The sequence below is a fragment of the Colobus angolensis genome, unplaced genomic scaffold, assembly GCF_000951035.1.
Source record: "Colobus angolensis palliatus isolate OR3802 unplaced genomic scaffold, Cang.pa_1.0 Scaffold257, whole genome shotgun sequence".
Taxonomy (NCBI): Eukaryota; Metazoa; Chordata; class Mammalia; order Primates; family Cercopithecidae; genus Colobus; species Colobus angolensis.
This window is the reverse complement of record NW_012115788.1, coordinates 2,919,643-2,946,035: the sequence shown is the minus strand read 5'-3', so window position 1 is coordinate 2,946,035 and position 26,393 is coordinate 2,919,643. Positions and strand designations below refer to the sequence as shown.

At 37.6% G+C, this 26,393-nt stretch overlaps 1 protein-coding gene across 2 annotated transcripts in view; it reads left to right on the top strand.

The window, feature by feature from the left end:
- The window catches only part of RORB (RAR-related orphan receptor B), a 190,607-nt gene that overhangs the window by 94,692 nt on the left and 69,522 nt on the right, over positions 1-26,393 (top strand). The window contains exon 1 of one of the 2 annotated variants that reach the window (XM_011947024.1): positions 22,333-22,421. The exons of the other annotated variant lie outside the window; for it this stretch is intronic. Within the exon in view, the coding sequence (XP_011802414.1) occupies positions 22,382-22,421 (40 nt within the window). The 5' untranslated portion in view covers positions 22,333-22,381. Of the gene's footprint in view, positions 1-22,332; positions 22,422-26,393 lie in introns of those variants that run through there. 2 annotated transcript variants of the gene reach the window in all.

Sequence of the window (26,393 nt, the reverse complement as noted above, 5' to 3'; positions counted from 1 at the left end):
AAACTCTGTCTCAAAAAAAAAAAAAAAAAAAAAAAAAGAAGAGGAAGAAGAACTTCTAAATAAACAAAATAGGTGGCAAAGTTCATTCCTAAAGTTCATCACTCTTCCAGGATGTAAAATCAGGCTGGGCCTATGCTGAGTCTATTTTTATTTTTCCATTTTATTCTACATTACACATAATTCCAGCAAGCTTGGATATCTGCTTTCCAAGTCCTCCATAAGAAGGAGTGAATTGGAGTTAATGGAAAGGAAGGGACAGGACAGTGGATAATGTTGCTGCAGGAAAATGCACTAATCCAGCCAGAAGAGCAATAGATTCTCAGCAAATACAGGAACAGAGACCTACAAATAGAAGACCCAAGAGCTTATAAAGCATGACCATCTGGTGCCATTTTTGTGTAAACACCAACGTTTCTACATACCTCAAAAGACCTGGGTCTTGATATATTACATCAGTGCAATGGGTTCTGAAAAGGGAGCTGAGTCTTCACAAAAAGTTAACTCATATTCAGAATACTATAATCAGAAAAAATAAAAATTATGTAATATATTTTAGAAAGCACTCCATGCAAAGAGCCTCCAGTAGAAAAATAATGGTGCTTGAAATAGCAACCACAGTATTTTTGGGGAATTTGCAAAGGCTCCATCTATAAAATTCTGGATGGCTGAGACTTCAGTATGTTTTTATAAGAATAAAACTTACTTAGCATAATGTCAATTGACTGAAATAAGGAACATTCACCCTGGTGGACCCTGAGTTATCCATATGCCTTTTGCATGAGTGAGACCTTTGCATTACCTGCACCAGCTGTGCAGGTATAAACACTGCATAGCACTGCCCATGATGCATCCAAGCACTCAGAGCTGTCAGCACACCCCTCTCATACTTCAACCCAAATTTCCAGGTCCTCGATGGTTATTTCAATCAAACCTCATGGAAGCTCCGAACAAAAGAACCACAGTCCTTATTTGCCTACTCCTTAAGGCATATTCAACACTGGGGCTATCTGCATCCAAAATATGAAAATCATATATACTATCTATATGTAGTATATATGTTGATATAGTATACTTAATACAATTTTTTATATCATCACATTCATATATATGAGACAGAGAGACAGAGAATAAAACAGAAAGTTGGGAATATGCATAGGGAAAGTTCATAAAAACATATTCTAAACTTTTAACAGTGATTGTTTTCTGGGAAATAGTATTACTTGCAGTTTTACTTTCTTCTTTACATCTCTGGCTGCAGCCTATAAAGCCTGTGTAAAGAGTACACACATGCACACAAACGCATGCATATAAAATTCCACTATTTTCATTTGAGAGGAAAAGAAGAAAGAAAAAGAGAAAAAGGAGGGAAGGAGGGAGGCAGGGAAGCTGCTTCACTGATATCCCAATTTTCATCTACTATCCTATAAGTTCCGATTCATCTTTCTCGATACCAGGATATCCTTCCCTTTTTACGTGTATGTCCCTGTCCATGCCATTGATTATTCTATACATCCAGTCCCTGAGGGTGTCCCTTTTTGGTGGATGATAAAACCCAGGCCCTAAGGATGAAGAACATCCTGAAGCCATAAATCCAGCCTTGGACATAGCCAAAACCTGGGGAGCCTTCACCAATTGAGTCACTCTCCCAGAACCATAAGGTATGCTGTGACTCTTTGCTTCGGTTCCAAATGCAGTCAGGTTATCTTCCTATTCAGAAACATGCCTACGAACCGAGACCAATCCTTGGCTCAGAATGACGATCGTCCTGTCAATGGTTAGTATGCATTAGGACAGGCAGTAGAAAGTGACTACTTGGGAGACAGGCTCCCTGAAGCTCATGGCTCACCAAAAGTAAGCAGAGCTTAAGTAACCTAACAAAGCAGTCTTACTTTATTCACTCCTGCCCATGCCCTTTCTTTGTATGCTGTTGAAGACTAAACTGTATAAAACAAGATTGACATTATGTAATTACTTGCCTTTTACACTGTGCTAACTTAATTTGCTTTTCATTCTCAAGTATTTAAGAAACCATTACTTTCCCATCAGACTTTACTGTCTGCCAATTAAAGCATTAGATCGATGAGGTAGAGAGAGCACAGTGTTTGGCAAGATTTCAGGTGGAGCAATTGAAAACAACAGCTTGGTATCCCTTTCCTTTTGTCAAAGAAAGAGTTGTTTTGCCAGTTTACCAGTTTATGTGACACCCTCTGTTCATCATATGTTGTTTTTTTGGTTCCACTTGCAAGTAAGGATGGTCTAGCCATCATCTAAGATTTACAACTAAATACAAACTAAATTTCCTCTCTATGGGAAGAGTAGGTGGGTGAGGATCAGGTTGAGGAGCTGGAGTTTTTTGGGGTCATATTTACTCTTTTAGGGGCACCTAATTTACCAAGCATGTTGCAATGGGCTCCTCAGAGGTCCCACAGAACTGTGCGGTCCCTCTGTCTTAGCTAATAAATTTCCACAGGAGCTACATCCCAGCTCCATAGAGCCCACTTCAATCTCATGATCAAATATGATTTGTGTCCAGGGAAACTCAGAGTTTGAGTTGGTTTAAGTAAGGCATGATGACCTGAACAAAAAATGTAAGTCACTTTTCTTCTAATTCACTCTTATTTTGAGTAATAAGAGCTGTAGCACTGAGGGCTTTCTGTCTCATCCTCATCCCTTGAAATCCAGTCATTTTCTTTTTCTCTATGTCATTATGGAAAACACCTGTACTTTAGAAGCAGAGGAAATCATAGTAATTGCCCCCAAGAACAGCAGAGGGAAGAATAGTCCAGGGCAAAGGTAGAGACATTCGTCAGCTCCAGAAAGCACTTTTTAGAAAAGAGAATTAACAAATAAAAAGGGTCACCATCAGCACAGCCAGATAGCCTGTGTCATTAAAAAATTAATAGACTTCCAGTTCTGATAACTCAGGGACCAGAGGATGAGAACAGCTTGTCCAATCACTAGATATAAAATATGATTATTGTGTGTCGTGGCCTCCTTGTGAGACTTCATGGTTCTACTGCTGACCTAGAAAATGTAAGTCCACAGGTATCGATCAAACAATAGGCTACGGGCTGTTTTGATTACCCTAATCCTGGATTTGGAACACACACTGATTCAGTGAATCCATTTTTTCTCCATTCTCAGAGAGTATCCCTGGAGAAGACAGGGCTGTTGCCTCACAGATTCTGCCTCAGACTTAACCCTGAGCTCACTCCAAGTTTGGATTCCTCACTACAATTACTGAACCCATGCTTTCCCCGCTTGTTGGTAAAAGAGGTTAATTAGATAGCCACTAACCACATGCAGCTCTCTGAATTTATATTTAAGCTAATTAAAATGAAAGAGAATTTACAACTTAGTTCTTGATTTGCACCAGCCACATTTCAAATGGTCAATGGTCATGTGACTAGTGGCTACCATATTAGACAGTGCAGATATAAAACATTTCCACTATCACAGAAAATTCTATCAGACAGCACCGCAGAATGAGAAGCTCTCGCTCTCTCGGCATCCCTTCAATCCCAGGGAAAGCCCTAGGGAAAATAAGACTTGTTTAGACCTACAGCAGTAGTTCTCACAGATCTCTGGGGCCAACCCCAAGAGTTTCTAGCTCAGTCGGTCTGAAATTAGGTCCCAAGGATTTGCATTTCCTACAAGCTCCCAGGTGATGCAGATGCTTCCGTAGGAGACAATGCTTTGAGAACCACTGCTCTATAGGAAGTAGGAGCAATACCCGATCATTGGTAACTGGTACACCTGAAAAATGAATTAGAATACCCAAGTTTTAGTCTCAAGTCAGTCAAAACTCATTTGTTGAGTTTCTCCTATAAGCCAAGCGCCAGACCGCAAATATCAAGTCTTGACTCTATAACTGAAAAGGAACGTTATGTAGAGAGGCACCGACAAATACAGCAGCCACAGGGCCACGTGAGGCGAGTGAGCACTTGAAACATGCACAGAATAAATGAAATTTTTAACATTATTAAATTTAAATATCAAAGCGATTTAAAATATTTCCCATTAAGCATAACTATATCATTTTGGCAGAACTGTGCTTCACTTCAATCTTTGAAAATTTAACGTTAAAAGAAATTGAGAAAATTCAAATGAAAACAAATTGAGATGTGGTCCAAATGTAAAACACATATTGGAAATACAGTATGAAAAAAGAAAGTAAAAAGTCTCAATAATTTTACATTGGTAGCTGGGCATGGTGGCTCACGCCTGTAATCCCAGCACTTTGGGAGGCCGAGGTGGGTGGATCATCTGAGGCTGGGAGTTCAAGATCAGCCTGACCAACATGGAGAAACCCTGTCTCCGCTAAAAATACAAAATTAGCTGGGCGTGGCCCCAGGCACCTGTAATCCCAGCTACTCTGGAGGCTGAGGCAGGAGAATCGCTTGAACCTGGGAGGCGGAGGTTGTGGTGAGCCGAGATAGTGTCATTGCACTCCAGCCTGAGCAACAAGGGGGAAACTCTGTCTCAAAAAAAAAAAATTATATTAGTTACATGCTGAAATGATAATATTTGATATATAAGGTTAAATAAATTACATTAATGAAATTATTTTCAGCTCTTTGTGCTGCATTTTTAATGTGGCTACTAGAAAAATTTGAATTCCATGTATATTTTGCATTATATTTGTATTGGACTGTGCTGATCTGCGGCTCAAACTCACTCTCTTGGCGTGTCAATTGCCCATCAATCGATTGGGGCCCTGGGTGTTGGAGGTGAAGAGTAGTAGATTAATGACCTCTAAGGTCACTTACATCTCAGAGTCTGTGATTCCTAGACAACGTACTAGGAGATCATCTTTTTTAGGTTCTGTTTTTCCTCCAAACACTGGGCAAAATCTACCATCCATTCCCCTCTGAAGATCATGGCAGCGCACTCTCGATCTGCGGTTCAGAGAAAAAGAGCAATCATAACTGAATCTCCTTCAGCCCCAGAGTGGGTCAGCATGTTGGACCCACACACACTTTTCCAACTGGGCTGTATTTTTTTTAAATTTGTTTTTTAAATTATATATTGACAAAGTATGGTTTATAGTTGTATATATTTGTGGGTACAAAGTTGTGTTATGATTTCTAAATACAACGTGGAATATTAAACTAATTCACAGTTTTGTGTTGAGAACATTAGAAATTTCCTCTTAGCAATATTGAAGTATACAGTACTCACTTATTAACTGCATTCAGCATGCTGTGCAATTGATATAATAATAATCAGACTCATTCCTCCTATCTAATTGAGTGTCCCGTTTAGTGTCACTACAACAGAATACCTGAGGCTGGGTAGTTTATAAAGAAAAGAGGTTTATTTATTTCATGCCTCTGCAGGCTAGGAAAGTCAAAGGTATGACCCTGGCTTCCGGTGAGAACTTTAATGATGTATCATAACAGCAAAGAAAGTCAAAGGAGGAGCAGACACATGCAAAGAGAGGACCAAACCAGAAGAGGAACCTCACTTTACAACAATCCCCTCTCACACGAATACTCTACTCCCTCAATGACTTGTTAAATCATGACCATGAGAACAGCACCAAGATATGCGTGAGGGATCCACCTGCATGACCCAAACACCTCCCACTAGACTGCACCTCCTGACACTGCCACAATGGAGATAAAATTTCAGCAAGAGTTTTGGTGGGGACAAACTCAAACCATAGCACAGAGGCTTTGTACCTTTTGACTAATATTTCCCCATTCTCCCCACACTCCACCCTTTGGACCGTACTTCTTAAACACATACCTATGTAATTAAGTAAAAATGGGCTTGTTGTCTTGTACATAGCAAGACATTGGACTCCCAACTCCAGTCTTTCCACCAGAAAAAAATGCCACAAATTGAAATGCTAACTATTATTCAACGGCTCTAAGGTCAAAAATATGGAAACTACTTCAATCAGAATGAGTAATATAGACACTTTTAAAGAAATTAAAACAAGCCCACAGATTTTCTAACATTTTGAATGCTATCTACTATCTCCTTTCCTCTGCTGTCCCCAAAGAGCACTCAATCCCAGAGAATCCTTACTAATAGTAGTAATACTAACAATAACATTCATTCTAGAGTTGTGTTGTATTTAGCATGGTCTTTTAAAAGGCTTTGTAAATGCTAAAATGTTTACAAAACTTTTAAAAATACAATATTTCAATTTATACCACCAACCACATTGTAACCATGTAGCAATACATAATTAGCTACATTGAGGAGTAAGGTTCAGTGATGTGCCCAAGGTCATAAGGTTGAGTCGTGGCAGGGACAGAACTCTGTCTCCATGCCCTGGCTCTTTTACCTGCCCCGTACCTGACCTTCTTCTGGGGTGCTGATGACTGCCCAGGAATAGTGATTGAGCCAGACCATGGGATGAACTTTAAACATTCCAGAAATTCTAGTTATTTTACAAACTATTAGCTGTGGAGCCACTAAGAACCAGGTAAGAAACTTGAGGACTAGCACTAGACAAATTATGAAGTTGAGATTTTTCTCCAGTGAATTTCTACCTTCCCTTTTTATGCTGCCATCTCCTGCCCAGACTTAGGTCTGCCTCTCAGATAGCCAACAATTTAACAGTCTTATAAGGACTAGTTTGCAATAATGACACTTAGGGCAGCTCTGGACATGTCCCTCTCCCCAGCTACATTAAAACTTACCCATCCTGTGTCTTAGCAATAAGCTCCAGACTCGTAAAAGACTAATTCACATTCAAGATTGCAGTATTTCTCCTAGAGGTGGTTTTATTCTTGAAAGTAATTCCTGAGCAAAGACAATGTCTTAAAAGGAATAAATGATCAAAAAATCTTGGACACTAGACAGACCAAAAGTATTTTCAGACTTGATGGTGTCTTTAATCACATTATGGAAACATTTATTTAGAGGTGAAGGTCATATTCAAAGTGAATTAAATTAAACCTCTCTGTTCATCACTGAGGTGCTTTGGCCGTCTTGCTGAAAGTTAATGAAGATGTAGAAAACTTCATGAAGTCCTTCTGAGGCGACTGGTGTTTCTGGGATCACTGATGGGCTGCACAGTCCATCATCCCCAACGGTCATTTCAGATCATCCTCTGAGTCACAGCTGGTCCCAGCTTAAACTACGGAACTGAGTTTACGGTCTCCTGCTAGATTTGGTAGTTTTCTTACTGAGATAGACTCAGATACCAAGATATTAAAATATTTCAAAGGCTTTAGAGTCAACAACATTAATATATGAAATTTTTTATTGAAGTATGAGTCCTATTTTATCAGTACATCTTCTACATTGATAATTAACTCTATTCTTTACCCAGCAATATCCAAAATAATGCATAGTTTACCAAAATTATGGGCAATCTACAGATGACTTCTATCTAGGGTTGAGCAGATTTCCCTTTAAATTTGTAATTCTATTAGACTAATGCTTGATACAAAACATGTAAAAGCCAAAAATTCATGTTAAATGGCAGGTAGAAGGCAATCTGGGGTAAAATATGTTATTGTATTATAACGTGAAGTTTTCAAGAGGCCATTGTTCACCTATTACATTAGCAATTACTATTTTTTAAAAATAATAATATTCAATGTTAGTAAGAGGCATGAGATAGGCATGCTCATGCAATGTGCAATGTTTCAAAGAACTTTTGAAATAATTATACTCTTTTTCTTAGCTATTCCTCTTCTAGGAATAAGAGAAGCAAACAGACATGTGCAATCTATAGTAGAGAAAAGAAGCTTAGAAACAACTTAAACATTCACTTATGAAAAAATTTGAATAAATTAAGGCACATTATATCAAGAAATATTACATATCCACTAAAAGTAATCTTTTAACAATTGTGGTTTTTTATTTTAAATTTTAATTTAATTTAATTTTGCATAGAGAATATTTGAATTTTATATATATAAAAAATATTTTAGTAGTAGAGAAGGTTTTCAATTATATATTCCCCTCACATGCCTAACCATCTCCCCAAGGCAATCAGTTTTACCAGTTCCTTGTTTATCATATCAGAAATACTCTATGCATAAACAGCTTCTAACATGTGTGAATAAAAGTTTGCCTCAAGGGCACCACATTAAATTTGGAACTTTAAAAAAGATTACTACTCAATTCTCTATGATTTCTCACTACAAAGCTTCCTGCGAGATTTCCAAATTTTTCAATATAGAAGGACTTCTTACCGTGGGACATTGCTAGAAATCCTATTTGCCCACCTGTCTATAGAGAGCTTCTGATTAAGAGCAAAAGAAATAAGGAGTTGTAGTCATGCGGGCACTTGCCCTCCAAATTCCTAATCGCTGGTTGTATTTTAGGGGGTGAATGGAAGTGAATGAGTTTTCCTTTATCTCAGCCTAGATGAGATTCACTCACCCACTAGAAGAGATGAGTTGAACAAGCAAAGCAACTTCTTAATTTTGACACTGGCTACAGTGACAAGGAAACACCTTAAAAGCAAAAGTAGACCTTGAACTTAGCTTCTCACACGGTCAGCAGAACAGTGTGCTGGCCATTCCCACACCGACACTCCCTGCCCTCCATCGTGCTGAGCCAGGGGCCCCACTATGTCATCATGGCACATTTAACTTCCATCCAGGTCCTCCATCAACACCACTGCCCTCATTGTGCTTAGAGGAAACATCACAAACCTTGGAAGACAACCCTCACGCACTGTCTCCCCAGGCTGAATAAAATGTCTTCCACAATGACCTTTTTGCCAAAACTTTGTGCTTTTTCCTCAGATAAATATCTCAAGATGTAAAATTGTTATAGAAACTGTTTAATGAGTTTCTGGACTGGAAGCATCATAAGCACTTAATAATTTTCCAAGTAATGACTAAATGAAGGAATCCTATCTTGTTGTTTTAAAGAGTAAATGTTAAAGATGCATGCATGATACCTTTTGGCACTGTGTATGGTACTAAATGAAAACAGCAGAGGTGGACATTCTGATAGTGAGAAAAGGACTTCTGGATTTGTATTTGAGAAATGCTTAATGCAGTGTTCGGTTCCAAAGCCCTAATGATAACAGGATACACATGATGACAAGTGACGATCTGTCCTTGGCAGCTGACCTTACTAATGGACTGTTATGTCCCTAAGCTATTTTGTTTGAACTGAGCCATATCCACAGAGGAGAAGAAAATTAACAATTCTTGAGTAATATAGCACCTTTCTCCCCCAAAAGAAATCCTGTACTTAGTTGACAATTCCTTTTCCCATATCTGGCTATTGAATGCCTTTCTTTCTGCTCTGTAGAGAAATTCTTCACTGTATAAATTGGTTTCATTTATAAATGGTGAAAAATTTTAAGTTAAAAATGTACAGTACCATTTAAATATAAAATATTATTATTTATGGTAACAATTATTGCTGTTATAATTAGTATAAGAATGATAATGTTTATAATGTTCTCCCAAAATAACAAGCAACTTGTTAGCTGGATAACTAGCTAGTGTAAATGAGTATAAGCCCAGGCATTTAGTATGCATTTGGTAAGAATTTATTGCTGAATTAATCAGTAGGTGTGAGTTTTCCCTGTCTTGGAATTGTAGGGAATAAGAACTAGCTTCTAGGGGAAGGAATGCATGGTCTGTCAGCACAGCTCTATTTGGTACATGATCTGCCAAGTCAGAAGAGTTTCAGGTACTCGACCCCAAAACATGCATATGCCCAGTAGGGGCTCTCAGAGAGGATGCCCAGCCTCCAGTGATGAAGAAAACACAAGCACTCATCATGTCTGGGCTTTTGCAGTTCTTTTTGATGCAGTGGCAGTGAGCTCAGCTATAGGATGAGGCTCAGTAGTGACCACCATCTATCTGCTCACCGCTTTCTATTTGCCAAACATGAGGAAGGAATCATGGCACCAGTTTGATAAATGGGGAAAGTTGGACACAGAGAGGTTGATTCTGTTGACTAAGGATGCATCTCTTAAGTGGACTAGTCATAACATGAGTACAAGTCCAAAGCTCATGCCACAAACTGGTGTTTCCCAAAGATTCAGTCTCAGTCCACTGGGAGGGTCATGAATTCCTCCAGGCAAGACTCTAATTAACTATTACAAGTCCTTATCTCAGGTCTTATAATACACAAATAATTATTCTGCTGAGTTTCATTTTTATATAAGAATAAGGACCAATTCACTAGTAACTTACTTAGTTGATTACTAGGAGTTACTAAAATGTTGGTATTCACAAACTAAAATGAACATGTTATTAAGTAGTTTATAGATGCTCTAATACATCACTCTACCAAGGGTTCAGGCTAACATAACACATTGTAAAGTTGCTATTTTGCCTGTGTGACACCCAGAGAGCTGGAAATCCACTAGAGAGTGATAATGGGTGGGGTAGGTGGACTGTGAGGTCTTTGCCTTGCTTAAGTGTGCTGTAATAATTTTTTTATTTTTTTATTTTTTTATTTTTTATTATTATTATTTTTTTTTGGAGACGGAGTCTCGCTCTGTGGCCCAGGCTGGAGTGCAGTGGCCGGATCTCAGCTCACTGCAAGCTCCACCTCCCGGGTTTAAGCCCTTCTCCTGTCTCAGCCTCCCGAGTAGCTGGGACTACAGGCGCCCGCCACCTCACCCGGCTAGTTTTTTGTATTTTTTAGTAGAGACAGGGTTTCACCGTGTTAGCCAGGATGGTCTCGATCTCCTGACCTCGTGAGAGGTCTCGGCCCGTCTCGGCCTCCCAAAGTGCTGGGATTACAGGCTTAAGCCACCGCGCCCGGCCTGTAATAATTTTTTTAAAAGGTTGAGTGTCATCATCCTAACCATTATGCTAAAAAGAAAGAGGAGAGAGAAGTTTATTCCCTTCCATGTGAATGGAGCAGTGCAAGCTGGTACTATGTTCTTGTATATGGAAAGGTAGCTTAAGCACTAAATATTATTTTATTTTTTTCATATTCCTATAATTTACATAGAACACAATTCGTTTTAAAATGTTCTATTATTTTCTAAACTAATGATCTAGAATCTCAAATAGGGCAGGATATATCCAATGCTGATGAGGTCTTAATTCACAGGTTGATTCACTTTTTGAGTAAATATTATTTGAATCTTTACCTATTTTGAGGTATGCTAAGCAATATTTTTTATACTCTAAGCAATATAAACTCCGAATAAGCACTTTTCTAAAACATACCTAAGGCAGCTGTGCATTCCACACATCACCTATCAACTGCCTTTAGCAAACAGAAGATCATTTTTACATTCCCAGCATTAACTATTCTTGGACCCATTCGTTGCAAGGGCATGGGCAAATTGGGTTATTCATTCTATGAGTGTTTTTATCACAGAGTTCACAATATATATTGTTCATTAGTAAAATGTTCCTACTCATCTGAAAAATTCTTTAGCCATTGGGATACAGCTCTTAATTTTCAAACATAAGACAATAATTCAACATTTATTTATCTAGACCACCCAATTGTTATTTGTTAGTAAGTGTAGTGGTGTTAAATAGCAATTATTTCTACTTGGCAATTTTTATCTCAGCTCAGGAAAAAATAAATTGTTTAAATAAGGTAGAAGAAGAAGTCTTTTAAGTCTTTGATATGACATTTATCACTGAAGATTCCCCAGGTTTTGTTGACCTCCAAAGCAGCTATATTTTAATAATGCTTTTCAAGCAGTTTGAAAATAATTTTCATTTACCAGTTAATGGTACTTAGGACAGCAACTTGAACAACAGGTAAGTATTAGGGATACGAAACAAAAAGTAAATAAAATGGAAATGCAAACGTTACTACATTCGGTACATTGTATTCGCATTCAGTACTTTTTCATTTGTTCTGATAAAATAGGGTAAGCCCCCAAGTTTTGTGTAGTAACCCTTCATCCTAGAAAGAAAAGGAGAGAGATCATTATGCATATGTATTTCCTTTGTACTTTTTTCTATCTTCAGGGAAACCAGAGTTTAATATGTTTTCATTCAGTCCCAAAATAACATTCAACATTAAGTATAGCATAGGTATTGATGATAATAAGTAAAAATGGTAATGATGAAAATGCCGACCCAGCCTAATGTCTGTGATTAAAAGGTAGAAAGAAAAAACAAGTGACAATTCTCATTCGGAAACACAGATTTACGGCAGGTAGTCAAATTTCATGAGGGTTAGGAGGATTGTAGATAGACTCTCAAACCAAAAACTCATGGTATTTTTGGTCAGTAACCTCCTATGGGCCAGCAGTATCCCAGCAGAGGTCTTTTGGGGAATTTAAACTTCAACAACAGTGACATACCGTATTTTCCACAGTATAGGCGGTGTGTCCACCATGGTAGCCACCAAATTTCTCCTAGCAAGGGGATGACCGAGTGTCCGTCTGCTCCTTAGATTAAAGAGGAAAAGGCTTGTGTAATATGTAGTTTGTCTTTGTTGGCAGAGATCACCTAGCCCTACTGAAAATATGGGGGTTGGAAGCACAATTCTTCAAGACTTCCTCAAATAGAAGAAACATCAGTATTTAATACTTAAACATTAAAAAGTATGTCTTTCTTGAAATGCTCTAAATTCACTCACCTTTGTAAATGAGTGTACGTGACTTAGAGAATGGGCTTAAATGCTCAAACAGACATGGATCCACCTTATTAATTATGTAATATAAGCCATTCTTCACAGATGTTAGCAAGCATTAGAATCAGGCTGGAGATGTTTTAAGACACAGATTGCTATAATTTTCATTCCTAGGGTTCCTGGACCACATCTCAGTATGTTTGAGGTGGGTCAGGGAATTGGCATCTCTAACGAACACACCGGAGCAGGAAGTGGTACTGATGCTACTCATTGGAGGAACACATGTGGAGAATCGCCAATCTAAAGTTCCATCCCTTAGCCCTGCTGTGCCTCAGTTTCTTCACCAGTTACTTGAGAGTACTAACATCTACCACCCAGAGTTGTTGTGATTAAATAAGTGAGATAATGCATTTAAATATCTTAACGCAATGCCTGGCACCTACTGTAATATGTTCTCAACCCATGCTAGCTATTACTACTGTTTAATTCTGTGGACCCTGGAGAGATCAGAAAATGAAGACAATGAATGGCATGATATATTTGCCTTTAGTTGCCTCTCTGAATTTTCTGCTTTTACCTTTAAGTAAACTAAACTCCTGTTTTCACTTTTGAGTTAGAAAGACATAGTTCTTCAATGATGCTAAGTCCTCATTTAGTTTGGCAATGTGAATTGTTCATATGGCTTCACATCCCTCATTTGTTTCTCACTCTGTTTAGTAAAATATTCATGATTTTGGTTGGCTGTGAGATGTCCCAGGATGAGCGAGGGAAAAGAACCGTATGCAGTTCTACCTTGTAAGATACTTCAGGGACAAATTTCTTTCAACGAATGCAAATTTGGGCTGCACACAGAGATAATGCTACCATTCTTGGACTTTCCTACATTTTTAAGTAAATTTACTGTAGTTGGTTGTTAAGCTGTCTCCTGGTGAATATGTTCCTTAGAAGATATAAGATGAGAAACTCACCTCTCTTGCTGGTTTTGGAAGAGAGCTGAGGTGGTTTAACATTAATGACTGTACCTGTATTCTTTCTGACAGGATTGTTGTGTTCTTATGTAAATGAGTACATGTTGTTGGTGCCTTTGTACAGAAAGAAAGAAAACAGAATGAGATCTAAAGAATAGCAATAAATGAACCAAACCTACACATCTAGGGTTAAAAAGTACTAATGTTTATAAAGAAGCAGCTATTCTATTTGTTGTTGTTCTTGTTGCTGTGATAACCACAATGGAAGACCAGACTCATGAGAGATAGGAATGGTTTTGGTAGAAAATTCTGAGCTAGCACAGATGAAATCCATGCACAAATGTGTAATAATATAGGTCCCGGGTGCAGCAGCTTATAGCCATGTATCCTGGATTAAAACAATCAAAGCTCATCCTGTGGTGCTGCATATTCAGCACCATGCAAAATTACTACCTTCACCCAGGACACCAAATAATAGAAGTCTTCATCATATATGGGCTTCTGAAGGGACTTATCTGAAGTCAACTTCCAAGTTAAGATCCCTTGGGAAAGATTCTTATCAATTTCTTTGTCTATTTTTTGAATGATTTCTCCTCCACTCAGGGAAATGACTTCAGATTGCAAGGAGGTAGAACAAACATCATTAAGGCAGGACTGAAGCTCACCACTAAGTTGAGGGTTGTAACGGTGAGGCTTGCCACTTAAGCGTAAGTGTCCAGATAAAAGGTATATTGAGGGACTACAGATGTGTTTCTTCTTTGATGGCAATCTTTGTGATTCCTGGATAAATGAAAACTTTTCAGAAGTCAGAAATAATTGAAATGTCCTACATTCAAGAGCAGACAAAGATGCATTTCACATAGATACATGTTTATACTGTATATAAATTTATTTATATATACATGCACACATAATATATACATATATTCATATAGACATGTATGTATACATATATACATATATTCATATAGACACACATGCACTGCAGACACTAGAGACACTCTACACCATGGCTGTAGGGCGAATCACTGACTAGAGCCTTACGTCTTGGGAAGTAAAGTGGTATCATCGGCAGTCATCTTGGGCATACCAGATATTAAGTAATCACAAACTCATCTCATAGCATTTCTGATAGGGTTTACTATACTGATAAGATCAATGAAGCAACACAGAAATTGTGTTTTTATTTTAGCAAGGTTTATAGGCATACTACCTACATATGGGCTGGAGGGAATCGTAATTGGTTGCAGGAGAATGCCACAGGGGAACTTGTTTTGCAACGTGCTGAACTCCCCATTGTTGAATAGATGCTGAATGAGAACCAGGAAAGTCTATTTCTCTTCCTGCACAATAAGCTTATGGGCTGAAAGTTCCATGAAGTACTTAACTTGAGTACTAGAATATCCACTCAACAAAGAGGTATTTGATAAATGAACAAATGTCAGAATGTAAGAAATGATTGTTACAGTGTTTTTCTAACATCCAGATATCTGTTCCTAAATAGCTTCAATTTCTACTGAGTTAGGGGATGTTTGCTTAATATAAAAAATGTTTAGCACTTTTTATGCAAACAAAAATTATTCCCCAAAATCTACCTTATATATTTTATCTATCTAATAACTTGTACAATATAATGGAACAGAAAGACTCTATTTTACATGATATTGTGAAGTCATTCCTGTTTTCTTATGATTTAAAATAAAAAATATTGGAAAGAAGCTGGGAAACAATTAGTAAATGAGCAATCAGGGCGCAAGATTTCTGCTGTTTGAATTTTGGATTCTACTCCTAATGTCATCCAATAAGAAAATCACTAGTTTCTTTGTTTTCTACTCTATTATCTGTGTAACTTTCCCTTTGATGAAAAGTAAATAGAAGTACTGTTGGGAAAATACTTGAAACTGTGAATGGTTTTTTATAACATGGATTTGAATCAAAGTTAAGATATTTGCAAACCCAGTCACCAGAATAATTTTACTACTAATTAAAGCTATAATCCCTATTCTACATTGCACAAAAATTAAACTGCTCAAGTTTCTTAGTGAATTGTAAAAAATAATTAGTGCTCAATAGCACAAATGATGCATTTGCCAAACTGTAAACAGATTAACTCATTCTTTTAGCCTTCTAAAGAATTGACTACATTAATAATACTGAATTTTAGTGAGTACCCTTTAGATACATTTTGCCAATGCATATTTGACAGAGCAAAATGCTGTCATGATTGAAAAAATATTTTTCACTGCTTACTCATCAATTCAGATGAAATGATGTCATACGAAGTTCAGAAAGACACAGATACACCCACATTATTCCCACACAGTTTCCTTCTATGCTCTCATCTATAATTTTAATGGAATTAAATGTTTAATGAGTGCCTACTGTATACCAGGATATTGGCTTAAGTGCATTCACATATATTATCTGATTAAATTCTCATAACAAATACACAAAATAGCAATTATTTTTCCTAATTTACAAAAGAGGAAACAATGGTTCTGAGGAGCTGTACCTTCCCAGCATTGCATAGCTAGAGAAGTGTAGAAACAGAACCATTTTCTAATTCTGACACATCCTTTCACCCTTGCTTTTTTCTTTATCACCTACCAACTGTTGACCCTAGGAGGTAATGAGTAGTTGGCCATTCTGATTCTCAACTCAAAGGATGAATTAATGAACGGACACACAACTTCTTTTTTTTTTTAATATGACCCATACTGCCTCCAGAAGGATACATGACTTCAATGTAAAGACTTCAGGAGAAGATATTTTTCAGTGAATGGAATCAAAATAAGACTATCAATAAACATATCATTGATAGCTGATATTTACTGAATATTTACCATGTTCCAGACACCGTCACCTGTGCTTCATATGCATTTTCTCTTTTATTTCTCAAACAGCAAAACTGAACTTTATCAGTTGGGTATAATTTTCATCTTTACTTCACAGAAGAAATTGAGGCACAGAGGGATTAAGTAACTTGCACTAATCATACTTTACATAGTAAAGCCTGGATTTGGGTCTAGGCACTGAAACTCTAGGACAGTGGTTGTCAGCTGGGGCCTATTTTGTCCCCAGTGAGTATTTGGCAATATTTGGAAACCTGTTTGGTTGTCGTAAGTGAGGGGCAACACTGGCAACTAGTGGATAGAGGCCAAGGATGTTTAAAATACACAGAACAGCTCCCCAGAAAAAAAAATTATCCAGTCCAAAATATCAATGACAAGCATAAGAAACCCTGCTCTAGAACCTGACTTTTGGCATTTCTCTGGACTTCTGTACTACTGAATTTGGGCAAAATCATGGAAATAATGAATACAACATCTCACATTACTGATGATTAATTCTCAGCTGCTTTTAATCTCACGACACTTTCTCACGACAATATTGATTATAATACATTGCAACAGCAGATTTTACTGTACCTCATAATGATCTTAGTATCTTCTGTAAAATAAAAATGCCTGGTTTCAATTCCCAAAAATTCTTGCTAAATTAGTCTGATGTAAATCTCTTAGGAATCAGATATTTTTTTAAAAAGCTCCCCAAGTGATTTTAGTGTGCAGCCAAGTTTTGAGAAACGTGTAGAGAAAAATAACAGAGATTTTTAAAGTATGGAACACTTTCTATTCTCCACTAAAATAGTATTCTAGTAATGGCTTAAAGTTATTGAATGTTTATTATGTGCCCAGGGCTGGACTGACCGCTTTGCAGGAATTATCTCACTTTAAATTCTGCAACACTTCTATCAGGTAGATGTTCTTATCACCTGTCTTAGTTTGTTTGGGCTGTTATAACAAAGTACCATAGACTGTGTGGCGTATAAGTGACAGAAATTTATTTCTTACCGTTCTAGAGGCTGGTTAGTCGAAGATCAAGGTGCCAGCAGATTCAGTGCCTAGGTCTTGCTTTCTGGTTCACAGCTTTCTCCCCGGTCCTCACATGATGGAAGGGACAAGGCAGCTCCCTTGAGCCTCTTGTACAATGACACTAACCCAGTTCAGGAGGGCTCTGCCTTCATTCTCTGATCACCTCTCAAAGACCCCACTTCCTGATACCATCATCTCGAGGGTAAGAATTTCAACATATTAATTTGGGGAGGATGCACACATTCAGACCATAGCATCACCATTTTACAGATGATGAAACTGAAACATCTGAAAATCAACTTATCCAGACTACACAGCTAGTGAGTAACAGAGCTGTTTATTAAATTTAGCTCCTTCTGACTAGAAAACCCATGGTGTAAACCAGGAGTTCTGAAACATGAGCATACCTCAGAACCATCCAGAGAGCTAGTGAACACATAGATGGTTGAGCTCAGTGCCAGAGTCTCTGATTCAGTAGGTCTGGAGTGGTATCTAAGAATCTACATGTTTAACAAGTTCCCAGTGATGCCGCTGACTTTGCTGGTCTGGGGACCACACTTTTCAAGAACCACCGTGGGATGGGTTCTGTAAAATCAAGCTATTTTTTATGACATTTCTTCTATTTAAGGGGATTCATCCCTCATTTCCCCCTGAATCTTGGCAGCGGTGGGTGGTTGGAGAACTTTTCTGTCCCCCTAGTGTAATGTCTTCTGATACTAGGGACGGCTGTAAGCGTCATGTTAGTGTGAAAAGTGCATAATAGCTGCTGCCTACTCTGAGATGGGGTCGAGGGAGAGCTACCCAGGGGAGAAATCAACTCCCTCTTGCCTCTAAAGTTAAGATCCCTAACCAGAGAAAATGAAATCTGCCAACAAGACAGAAACAGACCTAAACCATTGGGACCAACAGTTCAAAGTGACAATTAAATGCCAGATCAAGGGGATGAAGGGACAGGTTGTATATTAAGGGAAAATAGGAAATCAAGAGAAGTTTTTTTTGTTGTTGTTTCAACTTCCTTGTTCCTACACTTAGAACCACCTATGATTAAATTAAGAATAAAAAGAGGCAAGTGCTTTTCCTTTTAAACTATCTCTCATCCCCACTAAACATCGGCAAGCAAGGAAACAAACATATCCCAATCTCCACCTCCCAGGTTCAAGCGATTCTTCTGCCTCAGCCCCCGGAGTAGCTGGGATTATAGACACTCACCACCATGCCCAGGTAACTTTTTGTATTTTTAGTAGAGACAGGGTTTCACCATGTTGGCCAGGCTATTCTTGAACTCCTGATCTCAGGTGATCCGCCTGCCTCAGCCTCCCAAAGTGCTGGGATTACAGGCGTGAGCCACCACACCCAGCCAACTCCATTCATTTTATCGAATCCCTATGTTAGACACTGGGAGACACACAAAGAGAGGGTTTTATCCCTAAGGAGCTTATAGTCAAGGTGAAAGAGAAGCATATAAACAGGATTATTGAAGAGTACCAGGACCAAATGAGTGGTGGGGACATAGGATCCCAGGGTAAGCAGAAATTACTGTGGGTGAATGGTCAGGGGACACTTTGCAAACGTGGTGGGAGTTGAGCTGGGTCTTCAAACTTAGGTTAGGTGAAGGTAATTGGAGCAGAGTGGAGAGAGGCTGTCAGGAAGTTCAAGGAGGAGATAGAGGTGGCATGAAAAGGCAGAGAAGTGAGGCATGTGGGATGGCTCAGGTGAATGGATGGCTTTGATCTAGGATCAGAAGTGAGTGGCTGAAGACAGAGCTGGCCCAGGTTGTAGAAAGATAGGCCAAGGAGGAGCTTGGGTTTGTTTTGTGGAACCTAGAGGGCTGAAAAGTTTTTGATAAGGAAGGTGATGTGATAAAACTGAAACTTTAGAGAGATACCAGCCATCCTCCTTTTTTCCTGAACACAGGCTGGATCCACCCCTCCTATCTGAGCTCCTATCTCCAACTCTGCCCTTTGTTTCTAGGCAACGAGCATACTCTGTGCATCAAGATGCTGTTAATTCTCCTTTGATGCTCTTTTGTACCCACTTCCTGGTTGCAAGAGCGGGAGCTGGATTTTTATCAAGGCTCAGGAGACATAAAGATGTATAAGTTTCTACGCCTAATACTTGGCTTTCAGCACCCTGTGAAGGGTGCCTACTAATTTCATTTACTCAAGTTAATATTTAATAACCTTTAAATATTTCACAGGGAACAATTCTGTCTCCACATTTGAACTATAACACATCAAATATTTGATATCTCCCAAATCGATTTTCTTTCCGACAAAAAAAAAAAGAAGTTCTTAAATGGTTTTCTTACTTATTCTCATTACCTACAGATCTTCTAAGTTAGAATGTTATTTCTTGCATAATATAGAAAACTAACAATTACAATGAAAACAATCAAATAAGATTAAATCCGTAGGATTTAAATACACACTGGACTGTGAGCTTCCTCATATTTATTTCCAAGTACAAATGGTAGGAATTACTTATGAATTAATTAATAAATATTGAATGAATGAATGATAACCAAAGTCAACAGCCAAAATGCATATCACCACAACGAGCAAAGGTATGAAGATTCATACTGAACTACGTTTACTGATTCCCAAGTGTTTCAGACATAATATTAAGCACTTTCACATTTACTCCTTTTATGATTTAATGAGTAAGTGTTACAATCTTATTTCAGGCATGAGTAGCCTGAGGTACAAAAAGTTAAGTAATTTACCCAAGAAGTGACAACCAGATGTGTTAACTCAAAGCCCAAGATTCTTTCCTAAAGTTTTTACCAAATGTATCCAATCATAATGAATACCTAAGTGCTTATGAATGTAGATCCCCAGACACCTCCTCAGATTCTGACTCAGTAGTTGCTGGGGTCAGGAATCTATGCTATATGTCTCCGGTGATTCTGAGGACCATTCCAAGGGTCTTCAGTCCCTGCTGCCCATTAGAATTACTTTAGAAGTGTTTAAAATTCCAGACGCCTTGCCCCCCACCCCCGCCCACCAAACAAATCAATGAGAGTAAGAAGGAAATCCCTGGACATCAATATTTTTAAGCTCTCCGGGTTATCCCAATGGGCATCCACAGCTGAGAACCACTAAGTTCAGCTCTACCATGCCGAAAATAATCTTGAATGGATTTCCCAGCCTCCTGTCCACCCCTTGCCTTTCTCCCCATCAAAAAGCAGTTCTACTACAATGTAAGCCAGGAAAAAGTGGAGACGTTTAAGAGAAGACAGGAACAAAAGGAGGATTAATAAACCATTTGTTTTCTGTTCCTGTGTTAATTTACTTCGGATAAGGGCCTCCAACTGCATCTACGTTGCTATAAAGGACATGATTTTATTATTTTTTATGGCTGTGTAGTATTCCATGGTGTATATGTACCATATTTTCTTTATCCAAGCCACCACTGATGGGCATCTGGGCTGATTGCATGTTTTTGCTATTCTGAATAAAGCTGTGATGAACACATGGGTGGGTGCATGTGTCTTTGGTAGAACGATTTGTTTTCCTTTGGGTATATACCTAATAATGGGATTGCTGGGTTCAATGGTAGTACTGGTTGAAGTTGAGCAATATCCACTTGCTTTCCACAGTGGCTGAACTAATTTGTACTCCCACCAACATACATGGTTGCATATGCATAGACTTGCTCTGAAAAAAAAGCAAGAAAATATCAGTTGGTAACTCACTGGGATAGTACTGAGGGCTGAGGGTGGGGCTCATGCAAAGAGATTAAAATTTTCCCTTTATACCTTTTTGTATGTTACGATTTGTTTCATATTCAAATATCACTTTTTCAAATTAAAGGCAATTTCTTTTTCTAAAAAAAAAAAGTAGCCATTTGTCATAATAGTGTATTGTATTTTCTACTAAATGAGTAGTAGACTAAATGCTCTTGTCACAAGGAGGGAATGGGTAATTATGCGAGATGATGGATATGTTAACTAGTTCCACTATAGTAACCATTTTACTACATACAATACATGTGTCCTATAACATCATGTTGTATATTTTAAATATACATAATAAAATTTATTTTTAAAAAAATAAGAAGAAAAAGGTTTGTGATAAGCGATTAGTGGAAAGAAATCAAGAGCTGTCAAAGGTGGTAGGGGATGAGAAGAGTAAAGAGAAAGATCTGAGATTCATCATGCAAGCAATTGAGCAACTCTACGTAAAGTTAAATAAAGCTAATACATATGTAGGCATTTTGCTTTCATATAAAGAACATATTTTGTTCCCATGGAAGTTAACGCAATTTTTACCTATTCATATATTTAGCCTTCCTAGCGAGGATCAGAAATTTCTGTCTTTGTTTCTTCATCATTCTTGCAAGTGGGAGCACCAGGGCACACTGGGGAAATGAAGTTACTTTAGACTTCAGGTGTGGGGCCGGGTGAGGTCACCTGGTGTTGTCTCTACACTGGTGCTCAGGCTTTCTTGCTGCTGCTGCTCCTGTTAGGTGTGCGTATTTTCTTAGACTCTAAAATGCTCCTCTGCTGTATTAACTACTTCATAGACAGCTGTGATCCAATATTTGACAGGATAGGAACATGGTAATACCTTGATGCAATCCTTCATCCAAAATAATTTGAGACAAACTAATTCTGAAGAAAATTTATGTTGTACTTTTATAGTCACAGGGATAACTTTTGTTACATGCCATATGCATATCAAATCTGTTTCCAACAGGATGAAAACAAAGGGGAATTTAAGTGCAGAAATTATATGTATCTGTATAATTTGGGGGTGGGAACATCTTGAAGTTGCTGATTGCTATTAAGCAAATGCTGCATTCTTTAGCGAATAAGTAGCATCAAAAAGAAAAACCGATATTCTCCCTCCCACCTTCAGCGCCTGAGCAGCCTTTCACCCTTACTTAATGAAATGGAGCCATTGATGCCTTTAACTCCTCTTTCATTTAATCTCATTAATGCAGTCTGTTAGGACTGTAGTTGTGGGTTAACGCAGGGGCAGTCTTCAGACCTCCCCAGTGAAAAGTGTCATATTTTTCAGTTAGACTTTTAATTGCTACGTCAAAATGTGTGAGAACCAGCTCAAAACTAAAGCTGACGCCACTGGTGAGTTTTACATTTTCTTCTCTCTTCTGACATTTAACTGTATGGACCATCCCCCAGGCAAGGAAGTAAGCATTTATAAGCTCTCAGCAAAATAAATTGATAGCTAGGTGTGGGAACAATAAAATATTTTCTGACTCAGGAATGTATATAGTGAAACAAGTCACTCAGGCTTAATTTTACACTGGAGAAGATATTTATATATAAATACTGTCATATCCTGGAGTGAACTACCAAATGTGTAAGTTTTGAGATTAAATTCAAGGAGTTATCCACCACATTATACTAACATTAGGTTAATCGTATGAATATCCTTCTCACAGTTTTGTAGCTTTGATTTTGGTCATCGGCATTGCTATCATAGTCATTTTACTTCTTTAAGTTTTAAAAAAATCCATTCGATTTATATATATGATAGCAGATGCTTTATCATATGTGAGAAACGTATTTTCAAACATAATAGCTATTTGGTTGAATGATTATTAACAATGAGGTGAATTACATTTCAGTTTTTCTCCAAAATTTTTTACAAGTTAGTGCATAGTTCCCTAGACACACATTATCTCATAACATAGGCAAATTTGGAGCTCTTGTTTTAAAAATATTTCAGGGTGAAACGATTTATTGTCATTTCCTTGCTAGTACTAGATAGCAATGCACAACAGTTGGAAATATTAAAATGTAAATTGATATAATTGTTTCAAATAATGTAGACACTGCATTGCTCAATACTTATCAAACTAGAACTCCTTTAATATATAAACTCAGAATCACATCTTTTCACAATGCTTATAGCTTCCTGGTGCTTGTATTTGCAGGGAAAAAAGTAAATACTGTTTCTATGCAATTACCAATTTCAAAATATATGCATTTAAAGATTTTATTGGTGAAATAAGCTATAGCCAGCAGATTGCATTTCTGACATCAATGGAGTCTTTAAGTATTTATCCTTGCTACTGACAGATTTGCTCAGGATATTGTTGCTGCTATTGTTTAGAAATTAATAACACTAGACATATTAACATCTATGTACTTAATCTTCTTTGGGTCTGAATTACAATAAGCAGGGGCTCAAAGGTGAGCAGAAATGTTTCTTTCTCCTCTGATTTTGTGTTTAAAAAAACATGAAGTTATCTTCTACTGTAAAATTACATGAAACATAGTGGTCGATTTTTGGGATTTATGTACACATACACACACACACACGCACAATTCACTTTTTAAATGAACTATACGAACAAATATGGTTTTGTATTTTGCAAAGAGAGCCAGATATTTATCTTTCTCTACTTAAATTTTAGTAGAATTAAAATGAGTATCCCAAATTAAAGCTGTAGTTTAAAAAAAAAAATTCCTACGGTAGAATACCTGGTGTTATGCTTAGTAATTCCTAGTTTTTGGTAATGTCTTCTCGTCTAGTATTGCCCCCCAAAAAAACTCTGCCTCTTTAAAGTAATTCAAATGTCTAAAAAATGGAAAAGAAATTTTTTGTACCAATCCAATTTACATGGTAGCATCAACATGCCTTTGCTACAAATTAATGTATAAGAAACACAGCTAACAAACGGAACAACTATAAATATCTCCATTCAAATGTTAGTATAGATCACCAAAAGATCATTAGATTGTTCTACTTGTGAAAAAAGCAATTCGAAAGATGGAAATTTGTTAAAGTGAAATTTGAAAATTATAATACCGTTTCTCACTACTTTTTGTGGCAATTATACACAGTGATGTTGTCTCTGGAAACAAGGGACAGTCGACAGGTTTGTACAACTTCACCAGCTTACATAAACACTGAATAAAGCTGTTAGGGATTAGGTGCAGCATGCTGGATCTGATGCGCTCAAATATAAGATATCTCGGGTCCCATAATATTTAGGATTATGCTGGTAATCTCTTTAGAGAAAGTGTGCAGTATCAGCAGAACAGACACGTCAGTCTTTGAGGGAGCTATTCACTAATTCTTCATTTGCTGGGTGACTAAACCTCCACCTCAGTCCCACACTGACACCGGGCCTTTGTGACATTTCGCATAGGGTAAAATTATAAGAGGGAGCTTCTAGAGTAATATTCCAAATTATCATTTTGCTCCTGAAGCAATTTCTGGTATGGCGTGCAAATGAGAATATTTTCCTTTAAATTCTGTATGTCTCCTTTTCAAAAAGGCCCCAAGGGCAAGGATAAACTAAACTCAAACTTGCCTTTCTCTGACCTCTAAAGTCATTCGTATCTCTAGAGATGAAATAAGAACTAAAATTATCTCTTTAATTCTATAATTTCCTTTTATATCAAGATTCAATTCTTCAGCAATGGAGGCTAAATTGCAAATTTTCTGGAACATAAATTATGTGACAACGTCATTTTCAGTGCAGAAATTGACAATATAGTCATAGCATCATCTATGTTCAAAAAAAGTTAAAGCTCTTTTAGATTATCCAAACAATCGCACACACACACAAACACACACACACACACACACACACACACACATGCGCATGCCAGTAAATATCTCACCTATGTTCTATAGTTTGTGTATATAAGTATTTGGGGCATCAGTGGCTAAAGGCACATTAAAAATTAAAAGTGTCTGTAAACGTGAAAAAGGGACAAATAACACTACAGGCAAATTGGTAAAATGTTATGAACCAGTTAAATAAAGTTACTATTAGATTAGAAGAGAAATGTTAATAGAATCCTAACATTCTAATCTTACGTGGACATTATCTCAGTGTGGGGTGATAATCCACTCACATACCTCATGAGAAGACATGATGTCACTTTTATTTTACAACGTTTCTTTTTTCTAAAACAAAGACATTGAAATTGGTTCTGATCATTATATTTTAGAACATAGCCTCCTTCTTTTCTCTGCCGTCCTGTCTCGTCTCTTTTTTTAACACACTCAGGAGATTTAGTCTTTCTTTACCACCAACCAGAAAAAGACATGTTTTGCTTATTTTCAAACTCTCTGAACAAGTGCTGAGAACTTCAGGAATGGTCTCTACTGTGTCTATCAATGAATACAATGAGAAACAGCATGTATGCTTTCTACGCCAACTTAGTTACTTGACTTTTGCTCGTGTGTGGGTGTGTATATTGTGGGGGGTGGAGGGCCAAAGGTTATTGTCCCAATCTTTGAATTGTCTGACTCCAAGTATCTAATTTAATGGCTTTATATTTATAGTTAGCAAGCATGCATTAAATCCTTGGTCTTTTCAAGTATTCTGGAAAACAATGCAGTATAGGAATTACATCTCAGAATACAGTGAATAATACTTGGTCGAACTATATGAAATTGGCAATATTAACCATTTTTTGCACAAAAAGGTGACAATTTCATATTATTCAACTTGATATACGGTTAGTGACTGCAGATTAAGGCATGATTGATAATTCTGGAAGCATTCTGCTACTAGTTACTTTTCATTTAACCCCGTTAACTAAGTCTCCAAAATAAACATGTCATCTGAAATTTTGTTCTTGTTATTAGATTTTCCTTTTTCACTTTTTAACCACCAACTTTAAGATTGCCCTTTCCCATCAGTATTTACTACTTCAAACTTGCTCAATTTCCAAGACCTGGCTCAAAAGCCACCTCAGCACCAAAGCTTCCCAGCTTCCCCCAGTTCATATTAACATCATCTTCTTCCAGGTTTATTTAGCAGTCATCTGTCTGCCCTGCATTCAGGTGATATAAACGTGTGTGGCTGTAGAATTATAGTAATAATCGTGAAGACAGAAACTTGGTTTTGCACATAACTGTGGTGTAAAATAAACAGATGTTGGCTGAATTGTTTTTGTTTTCTTGGGGTTTCTTTGTTTGTTTTTGTTTTTGAGACAGAGTCTCACTCTGTCGCCCACGCTGGAGTGCTGTGGCGTGATCTCAGCTCACTGCAACCTCTGCCTCCCAGGTTCAAGTGATTCTCCTGCCTCAGCCTCCTGAGTAGCTGGGATTACAGGCGCACGCCACCA